This window comes from Echinops telfairi, unplaced genomic scaffold (assembly GCF_000313985.2).
Source record: "Echinops telfairi isolate 266 unplaced genomic scaffold, ASM31398v2 ScPeMD7_53;HRSCAF=182, whole genome shotgun sequence".
In the NCBI taxonomy this organism is placed as follows: domain Eukaryota; kingdom Metazoa; phylum Chordata; class Mammalia; order Afrosoricida; family Tenrecidae; genus Echinops; species Echinops telfairi.
The window spans coordinates 8057874-8074473 of record NW_022103951.1 but is presented as its reverse complement, the minus strand read 5'-3'; the positions used below and the strand labels follow the sequence as shown (position 1 = coordinate 8074473).

General features: G+C 37.9%; 1 protein-coding gene across 5 annotated transcripts in view; it reads right to left on the bottom strand.

Moving 5' to 3' along the window:
• RPS6KA3 (ribosomal protein S6 kinase A3) overlaps positions 1–16600 on the bottom strand; it is a 73316-nt gene that overhangs the window by 32750 nt on the left and 23966 nt on the right. For all 5 annotated transcript variants that reach the window (XM_004709923.2, XM_045290710.1, XM_045290709.1 and 2 more), the window contains 2 exons: positions 5867–5983; positions 825–906 (listed from right to left, as the gene is read on the bottom strand). In XM_004709923.2, coding sequence (XP_004709980.1) covers positions 825–906; positions 5867–5983 — 199 coding nt within the window. The remainder of the gene's footprint in view (positions 1–824; positions 907–5866; positions 5984–16600) is intronic.

Sequence of the window (16600 nt, the reverse complement as noted above, 5' to 3'; positions counted from 1 at the left end):
TAGAACTATAATAAAGAAAACGGTACTGAGAGGACAAGAAAATGGAAATTGTGTGTAGGTGGTAGCGTCAGAGGTTTGAATCTTCATTTTCTGTGTTAGGAAGTTAATAGATTGTCTTTAAATGCAACCAATCAAGGAATTAAATATAAGCACATTGGATTTGAAAGTAAATGGCAGACATAGAAGAGATGAAAGTCATTGCCCTTGAGGTCAAGGATTGGGCTAGGGAGGAGAGTAATACAGGCTGTTTTATTACTTTGATGATGATAAGAAATTTTTTTTTGATGATAAGAAATTAAATTTAAAAACACATTAAGAATTATTCAGCAGGCTACAATTCTAATTCAAATTAAAATACAATTTTAATTCAAGTATTTTCCGAGTGAGTTAAACATTGGACTGCTAAAAGAAAGATCAGCAGTTTGGAACCACCAGCTGCTCCACAGGAGAAAGATGATTTGTAGAGATGGTAATGGCTTTAGAATAAAAGATATTTTTCATCCAGTAATTTACTAAGTTTTACAAAGCATTAAAATAATTAATTTGAAGACAAAATTATTGGTATATCAAAATTCCATTTGCCTAAAGCCCCAAAATTTGTAATAGTGATTTCATAACACGACAATTTCTTTTCTCATTAATCATATGATTCTAAGTCCAATAGGAAATATTTAATACAAGAAAGTCTACACTTAAGACAGTAAGTACAAGGGACTGATTCAGACTGTATGTCAACAGCCTAGGAGTCATATGAGATCTACGAAGACCTTTCCATTCATTTATGGGGCAGAAACATGAAAATTTGATACGGAAGTCACACATACCTTTCAATGTGGCTTTCTTCAATACTTTCATGGCGTAAAGCTGTCTAGCATCAGAGCCAGAGATTTTTTTAACTAAGAAAACCTGTATGAAATGTAAGAAAAAATAAGTTTTATAAAGCATCACAGGCTATTAAAATAAAACCCCTGCTCTATATGTACCAGATAGATTCTAATACATGAGAGAATGTTTATTTCCCTTAGAATATATCAGTTATACAGAAATGGGACTAGAAACAGTGGTTACAACTTGGGGTGAAACTGTAAGCGAATTTTTCCCCTTGTTGCCTGTCAATTCCTAAGTAGCATGTAACACAAAAATTCACAGGGGTGGTGGTGTTGTGTGTGTGTGTACATTTTGAGCTATGTAGACAGTGAGAAGGTGGTGATGACTTCCACAAAAGAAAAATTCTTCTCAGTGCATAAAAATTGTTACATAGGAATAGATTCCCCTGGATTGTAATTTTCGGTTGCTGCAGTTCTTCATTAATGAAAGGTCTTTTTCTATAGATAAAACAGCATATAAATGTCTCACTGCTAGGCAGAACATGTTATAAGTACATTTATTTTCATATTTAATGTCATAAACCATAGCCACGAACACCGTTTTAAAACCAAATGATCACATATACCCAAGATATGAGGAAGACAATCCCAAGATATGTTGTGGAACAAGTGGAGTTTTCAAATGGTTTTATCTGCTTTCAAAATACTATAGTGAAGTATAAAATGTCAAAAGAAACAAAACACGGAGAGACGCACACATGTTAAAGGCAAAAACCAGAATTACCATTATATCCACAATCCTGAAGCAAGGAAGCAGAGACAGACACTAAAGCTGAACAAGGTGAAAGGGATTACACCAAAGAATATACTTTTATACAGGTTTGACAAGGGATGCCTATGTATTTTCATGCTCAAAAAATCCGTGAATATTGTCAGGTATATAAGGGGGCTTCAAAACATTTGGAGCAAACTGGAATGAAAAGATGAGCTTTCCCTGACAAACTTTCGGAAAGCCCACCATGCTGGTGGCAAAGCTATAACGACTTTTTAGCTATAACTCAAGACCTTGAGGGAGGGAGTTTGAGGGGGTCATGCAAGTCAATTAGCTTAAGATTTTCCACAAAGAATGGGAGAAATATGTGGAAACAAAAGTCAAAATCATAAAGCCCAGGCTTACTGGTCTGATAAAGACTGGTGTATGGCCTCTAGACACTCTTCAAGCTTCAGGCTTCTAAGATTGAACAGTAACACCAGGAAGGCATACTCTCCTTCGATAAACCAACCATTCTGAATCAAAAAGGCAGCATTTACCCAGAAATTAAATTCAGAAGACAGGAAGGGATAGTAAAGAAGGGCAGAAGGAAATGGGAAACACAAGTAGGAGATGGGAAGAACGATTGTGGGGCTTGCAATAAATGTCATAAAACAAAAAAATGAATTACTAAATGGAAAACCAATTGCTTTGTGAACGTTCACACCACTCAGTTAAAAAATAGAGTGTAAAATTATGGTAAATGAATAAACTCTAGGCTAAACCATTCATGATCATACTATAGTATGGCTAAGAGAAAAGTATCGATGAATCTGTTCTACGCATTGATCATTAATTTCATAATCTTTGCTTCCAAACCTTTAAACAGACCTGCTAAATGGATACGAATTTCAGCTTTCCCCTACCCATTTTGTTAGTGTGCTGGCACACACAGGTGGGAAAGAGAGACACCATTGCTATCAAGAATCAGCTTTAGGATTAGCTTTTCATTTTCTGTAGTAGTAAACTAGATTATTAGCAGAGGCCATCACTTGAGAAATTGTCAAAAGGAATGAGCAATGACTATAAGTCAAGGGAGTAGCACCCAACAATTGGCATCTAAACCCTGTAAATCCTCCACCCATCCACCCTACCCTTTCAGCCAGCTAGCAGGGAGTCGACCGCAGCTGAGAAAAGCATTCGCATCAGGGTTGTTCCTAAGGTGGCATGATGCACACATGTTTAAGAGAATCAAAGGTTATTTCTATTTTGAATAAATTCTAATTCAGATAACTATGCTCTATCTGTCAATTATTCATCCTTTACCTTCCTTAACCAAGCACCTTTGTTTCATTTTACAAGAAAAATTCTCCTCTCACTGATTCCACTCTTTCATCAACTGTTCTCTGAAGGCACCCTCTGAACACTTTTCATAACTTTTCCATGTTCAGAATATTTCTACGAGGTCATCCTGACAGCAACAGGCAGACTGAGCACTGCTTATCTTGTAGCTGGCTTAACTGGGGTTTTGAGGGGAAAATAATTTGCCTAGTCACAGGACATGAACCAGGTCAGGCAGCCAGTCCTGTGCTTTGGCCCAGAAGGGTTCTGTGTCGTCTCTGACTGAGTAAGCAGCCCAGCCCAGCAGGAGCAGCAGCAATCACAGATGTGATGGGACCTTCATCCAACAGAGCTGGCCTGACCTTTCTAACACCCCCAGGAAGCTATTCTAGGCTCTGACAGGTCATCCCCATTTCCTTGACTTAGATTGGTCTAAAAGGATGAGTAAGAAAGGCAACACCCTATTTCCAATGTTTCCTATTTATAGTTAGGTTTTTAAGTTACTGCTAAAGAATAAAAGGAGAAGCACACTAAGACCTAGGATCTTAAATATTATGTTCTGAAAATCTAATGCATGGAAATAAACCCATCTGTTTGTGTTTTGCAAATGGGCCTGGCAAAACAATTTAATGCCATATTACGAAGGGGCCTTGGATTGTGTGTTGGGCTGCTAACTTCAAGGTTAGCAGTTCAAAAGCACCAGCCACTCGACAAAAGAACTACTCCTGTAAAGGGACAGTTCTACTCAGTTCCGTAGGGTTAAATCCACTTGATGGCAGTGAGCTTACTTTGTTTTCTTCTTTCTGTTTTTAATTAAGGGGCCCTGGTGGCACTGTGGGTTAAGTACTAGGCTACGATCAGAAAAGTTGGTTGAAACCGACTATCTGCTTCAAGGATGATGAGGTTGTTTGCTTTTGTGAAGATTTCGTCTCAGAAACCCTATAGAGGGGTGTTATGAGTTGAAATTGAATCTATGGCCCCTGCATTGGCGATGGAACATAGTTAAGCAGGGGAGGCATCCAATAAATGCAATTATACCAATGAAAAAATTACAACTGTGCCAAATGCTACAAAAAAATGTTAGTTCTGAGAGGAACATGACCTGGTTAGCAAGGGCGGGACACTTCTGTAAGACCATAAACATAAGAGGGGATAACCAGATGGAGGGGTGGGGCTCGGGTTAGGGCACAGAGCTGAGATTACAGACAGCCACGTGGACCAGCTTTTCTGGTGGGACAGAGCCTGGCAGATTGATGGATTGAAAAAGAAGGCTAATGTGGGCAGAATGCAGATAGAGAAAACTGTACAACTTTATCTTCAAAGTGAAGGAAGCCAATGAAGGGTTAAAAGATAGATTAAACTCACGCTAGTATAAATTATGGATTGAGGCATTAGAACAAATCTGGAGAAATCCAATTAGGAAACTCCTTCCACAGCCTAGGGAGAAATGATGGTAGAGAGAGTGAAGAGGCACAATGGCCGAGATCTGTAACTGAATCAACAGGACTGGGGAGGGATCTCGTTAAGTTCAGGAAATGGGAAGGGGTGGGAATGAGAAGGACAAGCTAGTAATGCCTCCCCCATAGTTTTGGCCTGCTTAACTGGATGCCATTCCTAGTCATGTTGAGAAATGAAACAGAACAGGTTTAGAGGAAGAGCAAGGCTGTGCATTTGGTTCGTGTTGAGTTTAAAATGCCTTTCGGCTTAAGAGGAAGCCAGTTTGCAAGAGAATCTGGGAAATGTAATTTTCAGAATTCCAGCTGCAAGTATGGAAAGGAGTATTGAAGTGCAGAGCTGAGATGACAGGTAGATAACCAGTATACCTTGCCAGAAGCAAACAAAGGTAAAATGTTAAACAAATGGTGCGTGTGTGTTCAGATATATGGGTATGTTTATAATTTCTCTTTGTTTACACAAATGTTAGTTTATTTTATACATTGTTTTGCACTACAATTTTTATTTTATTTAATACATTTTGGAAACTTGTTTCAAAAAAAACAACAAAAAAACCCCAACTTGACCAAACATTTGTCACAGAATGTTTAGGTCCATTAAAACAAAGTTTAATGAGAAAAAAAAAAAAAAGTCTTTCGGATATACAAATGGAAAATTCAAAAGATCAGTTGTTTTCAGAATGCAAAGCTTGGGGAAGCAAACTAGACTGGAGACATAAACCTGTTACAACAGCTGTATGTGAATTAAAATTAAAATGGTGAGCAGAAAAAAACCTATTAAAGAGAGTAGTAGAGAGTGAGAAGATAGCATTGAGAGATTTTAATATTAAATGGTTAGCTAGATGAAAAAAATGGGGCTCCAAACTCACAAGTTTTTCGAGCATATACTGAGAACAAACGGAAGAGTGAAAATTAAAAAAAAAAAAAAAAAAAAGAACCCAGGCCTGAATGACGTGAGCCCAAACTTGCAACCATTTTTTACATTTACAACACCACCAATATTATTGCATATATAACAAATTTTGAGTTCTTTTACAGACAAATCACAAGTCCCAAAATGTTCAGGCTTGTACAATGTAGCCTTGACTCTAGTTCTAGTTTCACCAGAGTATTTAATCCCTCAATGTCTTCTATTAGTGATATTGGGGAGAAAAGGTTGAGATGTACTTTTACAAATATATTCCAATTCAACACAAGGACTCAAAAGAGGGGTATCTTGTGATTTTTAATCATTCAAGAAACACAACTACAGAAGTCAGATGATCTTAAAGATAAAATGAATATGAAATGCCAATATATGAAAGTTCCCGATGTACTTCTGAATAACTTCATTTACTGTCCCACATTTACGGATAATGAGAAATTCAAAGACATACAAAACAATGTTTAGAAGGATGACTGGGAGCATTTCATAAATGATTCACATTTTTCTATGCATAAGAAATATACACAAATTATTTTTTATCTTTAAAAGAGAAACATTCATGACTTACCTTTCCAAATGATCCCTGTCCTAATACTTTTAAAAGTTCAAATTGAGAAGGATCTGCCTTTTCATGTCCTTCCTTTACATGATGTGTGATTGCAATTTCTTTGATGGTGCCTTCTTCCTATTGAGTCAAATACAAAAAGAGAACACCCAGTCAAAGCTACTTTCTCCTGGTAAAATTCAAGTAATAGGAATTCAGCTATCAGTTTAGAGGCTCTCGTATTCATACATCTAAATAAACTTTGTTGACCTACTAAGTAAATAGAAAACAAATCAGGAAAATATACCTCTAGGTTAAATATCTGAGAGAATACCAACCCAGCATGTGGGTCAATTTAATGTATTCATAACATTACATTTGAACAATTGCAAGTCTCCATGTGAAGAATGAATATTTTCAGAGAGTAGGGGCAGAAGGCGTAAAACCCAATGGACCAGAGAATTCTGCTGAGTTCGTACAACCCTATACACAGACACAAAAACATCTTTTGGGGGAGAAGGTTGAAACTATTCCACAGTAAATGTGAAAATGTCTACTCCCAGTGTGGACATCTGAGTAAGAACACTTTTTTTCTGTTTGAAATATCTAAGTTGTTTTCTGTTTCTAGGGACTATCTGAGAGTTGAGAAAGGAACAGCGCTAAAACAAAGTAAAAAAGGAATGAACATTGTGTTGGAGGAGGAGAAATGGAATAAATGACTATCCATACCTCGATGGCAAGTGAAGGTTAAGAGAAAACATTTTAAAGACTCTGATCACTTCAGTATATTAGAGCAGAGGTATTAAAAGACACAAATCTTGAAGATATGGATTTCAATTGCTTTTTTTAAATGTGAACAAGACATACAGAACCTTAATTTAACCAGGACACTGGAATGTATTTTAACCACGACACTGGAATGCACAGCAAAAAAGTTTCAACAATAAAAACAAAGTGCAATAAATCCAAAAACATAAGCCTGCCCAATATCTTGTAATTTGTATTTTGTGGAATATAATGTCATTTTATTTTTTTCTAGGTACATAGGTACTATTAGTACAAGCTAAAGTATTATACAAACACAATTCATTATTGCTACTGTGATTGTACATATAAATGTTTGAGCTATATGAAACATTTTGAACATTCACAGAAAGTTGGCAACACAGGGAATTACACAGATCTCTGACACACACACACACACACACACACACAGCATATCCTAATATGGAAGCTCTTGAAAATCAGTAACAAATCAAAAACAAACCCAAACAAATAACCTATTAGAAGAAAACACGTCTACCATTTGATTCCCTAAGAGGCTGTAGCTTGTAGAATATCCTCAATTATTTTAGTCTCTTTGGGAACTTTGGCAAAAAAATTAATCTATATACACACACAAGATCAAGATTGAAATACAGCAAGCATTTATGAAGCATCTTTTTCTTTCTTTTATTTAAATTAAAATTTCAGCTTCACAAGAAAACCTCTGGCTACATCTGAAGGAGGGGTTTCAACGGTTTGTTGAAATATTGCATTATCTTCCAATTCCATTTTTCCACAAATTTTTTGAGGACTGATAGTAACAGAGTAAACTTTACAAAACAAGCAAAAACATTTCGGAGTTTTATCTATATTCGCCCATTCACCGTGAGAAATTTGACAGACACTTAAGGCAAAATGGCTTGAATATATTTTCAAGTTTTATGAGACCAAGCGACTATTTAAGACACAAGTCAGCAAACTGGTAGAGTCAGGGCTCAATTCTAGGTCTTCTGACTTCTACAAAAGGACTGTCCAAGAGCAATAGACTGGAAGGTTAGACAGATCTCTTGGGCATCTGAGAATGGCCTGTACCACCTTGGGTCAGATTTCTCAGCTTGTTAAAGTAGCTGTTACTGAACTTTTGGTGACAAGTTCTTTATCAGTAAAACCCCAGTTTTAGCAGGTAAGTATTCATAGTCACTGGTTTATAATTTACTTACCTAAAATATATGAAGTTAAATAATATGGAAATGTTATTAAAGCTTTCTGTACCCCCAAATACTAATAAAGTACACTTGCGATCTCATAAGGAAAGGATCCTTTCAAATGCCTATCTGGAATCTAGCAGTCATTCAGACCGTGAGGAACTATACCTTGTTACATGGGAAGCGGGGATGTGATTTAATAGGCGACAGATCTTTTTTTTTCCTCCCTTGCATTTTCTATTTCTTGTGGCATCATCAAGCTCGCTTGATTACTCCTATCTCTTTCTGCACTGCCCACTTCAATTCATACTATCGAAAAATTCATTTCCTGAAAGCACACAGTTCCAGTCAGACTACATGAATCGTCACACTCTTTGCCCAGATGAAATGCAGTGCGCTTCACTTAGGCACTCAGGGCCCTCTACAGTATGGTCTCAACCTACCTTCTGGGTAACATATCAGATAATGACAGAATAACTCATGATACAAAGCAAGTTTTCTTTCATCCCCATCTTTGCAAGTGTAGACACCCCTCACCTTTCTCACACAGAATGACTGGTGTTTTCAAACTGCTAGCTTTGCAGTTAGAAGCCCAATGGGTAAACCATTACACGAACAGGGCTGTTCACACTGCCATAACTAGGCCTTAAAAAATATTAGTTTTGCCCTTTGATAAATTTCTGAATTTTTTAACCTTAAGACAATGCCTACTGACTTAAAGAGGGGCAACACACAAAGGTGTGTCAAAAAAATAACAAAACGTGCTTGAGAGACTCATACTGAGTTCCTTTTCAATATTCCTTGAATTTTGGGAACCAGAAGAATTGTGAAGGAGCAAGCTCAGGGCTGGAGGGTGGCTGGGGTAGAGTTCTCAAATGAATTCTCGTAAGGCAGCCCTGACTACCTTTGTAGTGAAGCAGATGAGTTGTCATGATGGGGAAAATAATTCCTCAGTGCCACTTTCAGCACCCCACCCCCCCTACCACAAATGCAGTTCAGTCTTCTTAACACTTCTCCGAGTCTCTGTTGTGTCAGTTTCCAGTTTCTTTTGAGAAAATCTATTATGATCATTCCCTGGGAATCTGTAAAAGTGGGGATGGCTGGATAATTACTATAACCTTCTGAGCAGACACAGATCGCCAAAGAAGATACTGTTTTCACTAGACTTCAAATAATTTTTAAAAGTAAAACTCAACAGAAACGAAGACCAGTATTTACTGAGAGAACTTGCTCCACCCACCCACTGATAACACAAACAGGTTCTCACGGGGTTTCTTTGGAACAGACCCAGGCAAGTATGAGCTGGAAGCCTACTATCAATATTTTGCCTTACCATCACATTCGGTCCGTTCTTTATACTAGCTTCCTCCTGTTTGGCAGTGATCTTACTTTTAAATAAACCTTTTGACTTTTCTGTCAGTTTTGGGCAGAAAGAAGGTAATGGTGTACTAACATTCTTTCCCTCATACTTATTACTCGCACCTCCTTTCATCTAGTGGTAGCTGTATTTCCGTTTTTATTAAAATTAAGAAAAATTAACATATTCCTCTTGAAATAATAGTCAAATCTTACATGCTCTCTCTGTGACCCGATTATAAAGCTAAAAGCCATAACCCATATTATCATGAGAATAAAAATATTGCTCATGTATAGACTAGGTCATAACTCCCTGGTCAATCCAGAGACTGTTACTGGATGCTTTCCTCCAACTCCTTTTTCAAATAATTCACCAACTGCTTAGATTCATGATAAATTCTACCTTGACTCTTAATAGGGCTATGGATTTCTTTGTGCAGGTTTCTGTTTTGTGTTTCTAACAGCTCCTCCTTTTGTGTGTGGGGGGGAGAGATTCATTCACTATTGTTCTTAAAAGTTTCTTAGCTCTTACGCATACTTTCCATGCTTCTGAAAGCCCCTTTCGCTCCTGGAGACCTCCCTCCCCCTGCTCTCCGGATGGGCTGCTTAGTAGGCCGCCTGCACAACTGGCACCTTGGGAAAATCCTGGAGTGCCTTTCTGCCTGAATTTACGCCTTTCCGGATTCCCACGTCCCCTCTTTCTTAGATTACGCCCCTGTAACTGCCTAAGAAAGGTGAGCTAGAAGAAAACTTTCTGATGCGCCAATGTCTCAAAGCGTCTTTTAGTTTGTCTTCACATTTGCATAGTTTGGCTTGGAACCAAATTCTAGGGTAAAAATAATCGGGCCTCAGAACTTCGACGCCACTGGCCAATGGCCTTCCTGCAGCTGGTGTTGTTGACGAGATGTGTGGTGTTTGCCTGATGTACATACATTTTTTAGTAGGTGACCTGCTGTTTCTTCCTGGATGCCTTAACGACTTTCTCTGCCCTTGTATTCCTGAAATCGCAGCGCTAGTGAGATCGATATGGATAGTCTTTCCTTCAGAATGTTGCTTGCTTGGTGAACCTTGCAAGTATGCGACCTGAAGTCCAACATTTCTTTCATAATTTCTTGCCATCCAATCCATTTTTGAAACTCTTCTAGTATGCGACTTCTCTCTGAAACAGAATCCTTTATGCCTTCCACTTATCCTTTTACTCTACTTATCTTGTTTTCCTTTGCAGACTTCTTTGACTATCCTTCCATCCTCCCATTTTTAAAATTCTAGCAAATCTTAAAATACAAGTGCTCCTCTTCTCAGTGTTCCTTTTTTCCTAATTAGTGCCTCCTTGACTCCAACCCACCTCGGTGAATGCAATCATTCCAAATCTCAGAGGATGAACTGGAATAACAAAAAATCATTTTCTACATTGGGGCCCAGAGGGTGCAGAAAACGTTCGTGCGGATGAGTGTTTGACATTGACCGAAGCTTCAAGTCTAGTCCCTATTTTGCCCTGAACACAAGTTTTCTGGTGGGTACCTTCAAATCGATCCCACTGCATAGCAACGCTATGTACAACAGAACAAAACATTGCCTGGTCCTGTGCCCTCTTTATGACTTTCACCATGTTTGAGCCCTTACTGCAGCCAATGCGTCAATCTTGTGTAAGCTCACAGCAAAATATTGATGGTCGACAACTTATTGCCCAGGTTATGATTTAAAAATGAGACATACTTTTGATTATATTTTATGTTGCCAGTTACTGCAAGCCATGGAACCAGGAATGTTTTAGAAACAAACCTGAAGTTCTCTAGGACAAAACAGTGAACTTTGGACAACAGGTAGGAAAGCAACTGTGCTCCTCTCCCAAAGCATGCAACCCAGCACAATGGATGCAGAGGAGGATCACATTTCAGAAGGCACCGATAACTGAAGAAGAGACTGGCATGAGCATGTGACAAGCATATTAATGTCACTAAATCACCTGTTACTCATATAAATGTGTTATACAGAAATGTAAAACTAGTTTGGTATTCGTAAGTCTGTGTGTTTGCTTAAAAGTACACTATGAAACAACTGTAGAAAAACTCCATCAATAAAGTGCAGTAACAATCAATTATGTATATAATAATTATTCTTTGAGTTTCATATACTTGTGCTACATGTCACAACTATAATTTGATTAATACAGGCATACTTGTCAATGCATGACCACAAAAACTTCATGCACGCAAGAAAATTGTTATACTTAACCCTATCTCGCTATTTTTTTTAAACAAAGTCTATGTTTTTTTGCTAAAAGGTGTGAGTGGCGAAACAGGGAGGGTAGAGGGAGAGTGGGTAGGAAAGAAGGAACCGATTACATATGTGACCTCCTCCCTGGGGGACAGACAACAGAAAAGTGGGTGAAGGGAGATATCGGACAAGGCAAGATATGACATAATAATAATAATTGATAAATTAGCAAGGGTTCATGAGGGAGGAGAAAAATGAGGACCTAATGCCGGGGGTTTAAGTGGAGAGAAAATGTTTTGAGAATGATGAGGGCAATGAATGTACAAATGCACTTTACACAATTGATGTGTCTATGGATTATGGTAAGAGTTGTATGAGCCCCTAATAAAATGATTTTTTAAAAAGTTGTTAATGTAAGGTAAATGTAGGTAAAATTCAGAGGCAGGTAGCTGGCCTACAGGTAACCCAGTGCTAGTCTTGTACATTTCCATCCCCTTTAGACATTTGTCTCCCATAGTCTAGGGTGTTCAATATCCTCATAGGCTATGCATAGGAACTCAATTCATCCATTCACTCATTTACTTACTCCGCATTGAATATATTTCAGCCCTTCTTTCCCATAAGACAAACCCCCCTGCCATCAAGTCTATGACTCACAACGATCCTCGAGGACACAGCAGAACTGCCCCTTTGGGTTTTTGAGGTTGTAAATCATTGCAGGAATTGAAAGCCTCTGTCTTTCTCCCGAGGAGTGCCTGGTAGGTTTGAACTGCTCACTTTTCAATTAGCAGTCACATGCATAACCCACTACACTTCCAGGGATTCTAGACCTACCTATTGGTGGCCTGAAATACATAGTAAAGGGAGGGGGGTGGGTTGGAATCTCTGGTCTTATGCTCTGGGCCACGATAATCAGTTCAAAACCACCAGTAGCAATGTGGGGAGTTTCAATCCCATAAAGTTGCAGTCTCAGAAACCCACCAAGGGTCACAATGAGTCTGCATTGAATCAATGTCAGTGAGAGACATCAAAATGGTGTTGGAATGTGGTAAATACATGGGAAAAAATAGTGTACTGTATTAGGTTTAAAAAGCCCCACAGAAACGAAGCTTGATATATTAAACAGGCCAGGGTAGGCTTTATATAGGCGAGATGTGAAACGAAGACCTGAAGGAATTAAGGGTTAGCCATTGGGGTGAAGAACATTCCAGGCAGAGGGAGTAGCCCAGTGGGAAGCATACAGGCAGACCAACATTAGGATCAGAGAGTGAAAGAGGAAGAAGAAAAATGAGGGCAGACAGGTACTTAAAATTCAGGTGAGCTCTCACTCTTGCATTTAACTGTTGATATGTATCCTAATGAAAACTGTTTTGACTTATTACATATCTTGTTAGGACAATTGCTTTGTTAGAAGGCAGTTCATTTATGTGCCAGGAAGAAGGTGTTTCGTGTTGGCAATAAATGGAAAACCAGAATCACCGCCATCGAGTTGTTTCTGAAGCATAGAGGCCCTATAGGAAAGAGCAGAACTGTCCCCTTTGATTTTCTGACTTAAATCTTTACAAGAGCACACAGCCTCATCTTTCTCCCATGAGGAAACAACGGGAGAATCATCTTTGACCTTGTCATTAGCAGCTCAAAGTTACAAGGGCACCTGGGTTAGCAATAGAAGTGAAAAACAAGCCTAAAGGTGGAATTTGAGATTTTAAAAGCCTGTTAAGATATGACTCTCTTGCCCTTGCAATAGATAAGATAAGGTCAACTGAGTTAAAAACAAACAATTTAAAAAATTCTGTAAAACCTGTTATTAGAGACAAAGAAAAATGGCAGAAAAAAAATTTGTGGACAGGTGGGTCTGTTCATGTTCCTTCAGTCACACAGAAAAACAACAACTTTGTCTTCTGGGACACAACAATAGGTTTTTAAGTAGTTTACCCTGTAAGGGGAAAATCAAAATCTACTCAATGATTTTTTCGCTCTTAAAGTGTGAAAATAAAATTGAAAGAAAAGAACCCGAGATTGATGTTCCCTATTTGAATTATATATAACTTAACATTATAAAGCCAACTGGGTGATATGAACTGATTTTAAAGAATGATTCAACACTTGGCATTATGCCTTGCCTTGTATACATAATTTCCTTTTCCCTCCACTCCCTTGAGTCAGGAAGTGTGTTCTTGAAGCATTTATATTTTATAAAATTGTTTTGAATGTCAGAAAATATTACCAAAGTTTGAAACAGAATACTTCAGTGTGCCTTGATAAAAGTCAAAGAACAGGAATCTTTAAGCCATGGAAGTGTAATCATGCCTACTTAACAAAAAAATGACATTTTACAATTGAAAAATGTATACTTAAACTTCTGTTTACACCTTGAATGTAATTCTCTAAAGTAATTATGGTCCACTCACTATACAGACATCTTAAAATTCTATTAACATAGTTGCTCTTTTAATTTTACAAAGATATGTTAACTTTTTTTTAAAGTGAGGACTTATAAAAATTATCTGGCTGTGGCAGGTGATGAAATTAAGTATTTTAGTGAGAAAGCACATTTGAGCTTATTCTAGATTAGAATTGAACCAAATTTAATCCACTGGATTTACTAAGGATTTGCTAAAGGAACGATACATATGATCAGCATTTTTATTTAACCAAATTCTGTAAGACAGGGTTACACACATCAACTTTATATGTCTACATCTGAAAAGAACAGCATCCCTTACCCATCATTCCCAAGTGAGAAACAACTAGCAAATTAAATTCTCTTGAAAGTACATGATAGCATAATCCTCACGGCAAAATAAACTATCCAGTGACACTATCAGATTTTGGATTAAATATAAAGCAAGTTATTGTGCACCCAGCACCTTTTAAAAGTAATTCTTTAAAAACCTTTCCTACTCTGAATCAGATGAAACTACTTGTTTAAAGTTACTTAAAATGTAGAGCTGATTCAAAATTTAAAACTCTTACAGAAACCACTTCAACAAATATGTGATTTTAAGTTTCTATTTCAAATAACACATTCCACCCAAGAAAATACTGCTCCTATTGTACTAATCTAAATACAATAAGGTTTGTACTTTTGTTCGTGTGTAGTTTTAGTGAGTAAGAGTCTCTGGAATTATACGAAATTACAAACACAATCAAGATCAAAATTACTCTAGTACTAAAAGCCCCATATAGAAATAAGTTTACAAAATACAGAGTGAAAACACAGCAAATATCCTTTCATAGTCCCGTAAAAACGAAGCTCGAATTTTGACAAGCTTCTTCAAGGAACAAATAAAATGGACGGTTTAATTAATCTAGCATAGTTATATTTATCTGCAACTAAAACATTTTATTCTTTAAAGAAGCCGAACAAACTTACCCGTATAGAGCGAACACGAAAAGACAAAAACTTAAACATGGCTATGAAACCATGATGTTGAACAGTTTCTGACCGTAAAACTTAAGTTAGAAAGGGAAGGCCAAGCCCCTGAGAAGTTTTCTCCTACCAGCTGTTCCGGCAATTAGAAAATTTCCTGTCAGGCGGGTCCTGAAATTGCTAGAAAAAGAGGCTGGACAGTTTTCCTGTGGTAAAAGAAAGGAGAAGCCTAGTGGCAGGCGCACTGATGTAGCTGATAGTTAGGGGCCAGAACAGGAAACCCAAACAGATTTACTGATAGCAAAATCCTGTCGAAATGATCTCTTCTCCTCCCGCCAACACAACTTGCACAACTGGTGGAACAAATACTTTAGTTTAGAATTCTGTGAAATATGCCACCATTTCTTCACAGCTTGACCTTTTACAGCAACTGAAACTAGTCACCACTATTAAAATCCTAAAAGTCACTGATGTGGAATACTACCCTTTGAAATGGTCATACATAATCCAAAGGATATTCAAGACTATTTGAAGGTTATATATAGACATGGCATGGGTGTTCCCCGACAAGGAGGAAGTTTCATAACTATGGACAGAAAATGAAGACCACATGTAAGAAACCTCTTTATTTCAATGTAAAGACAAATTCTTCTGGGTCTTAAATGTAAGTAAACCAATTTACATTGGTTAGAAGGTGGCTGCGGGAGCCCCGTGGTGTGTGTTGGGCTGCAATCAGCATGCTCAGCAGTTCAAAAGCACCAGCAGCTCCATGAGAGAAAGCCCACAAGAGGTCGCTATGAGTCAGCACTGAATTTGGTTTTTTTGAATTTGTAGGGTCACTGAGTTAGAATTGATGCCACAGCAGTGAATTCGGTTTTTATATTCATCAACTGTAAACCACATGAAAGAACTTAAAAGACGTATACTAAAAAGAGTCTAATCCTGGGGTTAGTAGGACTTGAAACTAGTTCCAACTGGTTCTGTCACAGCCAGTGAAGCAAAGAACCGAAGAGACCCACATTCTAAAAATTGAGGTATACAGGAACATAAATAACCAGAACTGAACAAATTACAGGTGGAAGGTCTACAATAGGCTACTCAGAAGAGTAGCAAGAGACTGGATTAGTGGCTAACATGGCAAATAATACACATCCAATGTGGCATGACTGTTTACCAATCTGGTTGCTCTGTGAGAGGGAGATTAAGTATTTCTAGCAGGGCTACCATCTTCTCTTTTCCTATTCTAGTTATTACTCCAACCAACCAACACATGGTCATTGAGTAGAATCCGAATCATAGCAACTCTGTCTATGTTCTGAGACTAAATCGTTTTGGGGCGAGACAGCTCATGGTTCTCCTGGAAACGGCTAGCGGGTATGAACTAACAACCATGCGTTAGCGGTCCAGCACTTAACTGACAGCACCAGAGGTTCTTAGCTGTGTATCTAATTCACCTGGTTTCTTAAAAGTTCAGGCCTCTTTGTCATTCCCTAGTCTAGGATTAGCTAGAATAAATGCATCTGAAGTCCTGGTTACTAGTGAGAAAAACACTGAAGCTGGCAACTAGGAAAAGGTGTCAAGCTACCTACCATACAAACTCCCTCATTACATTACATACTCTGCTGGTGGAGATTTTTCAGCAGTCTTTAAAAGTATGCCAGTCTTCAGAAAATGATCACCATAACAATGGCACTCAACAAAACCAAACAACAAAAATCTCAAATGTTAGTATTTTACTAAGCCTATAAGAATTTGATCAAATTACACTAAGGTTTCTAAACCTGACGAGAGAGAGAGAGAGAGAGAGAGAGAGAGAGAGAGAGAGAGAGAGAGAGAGAGAGA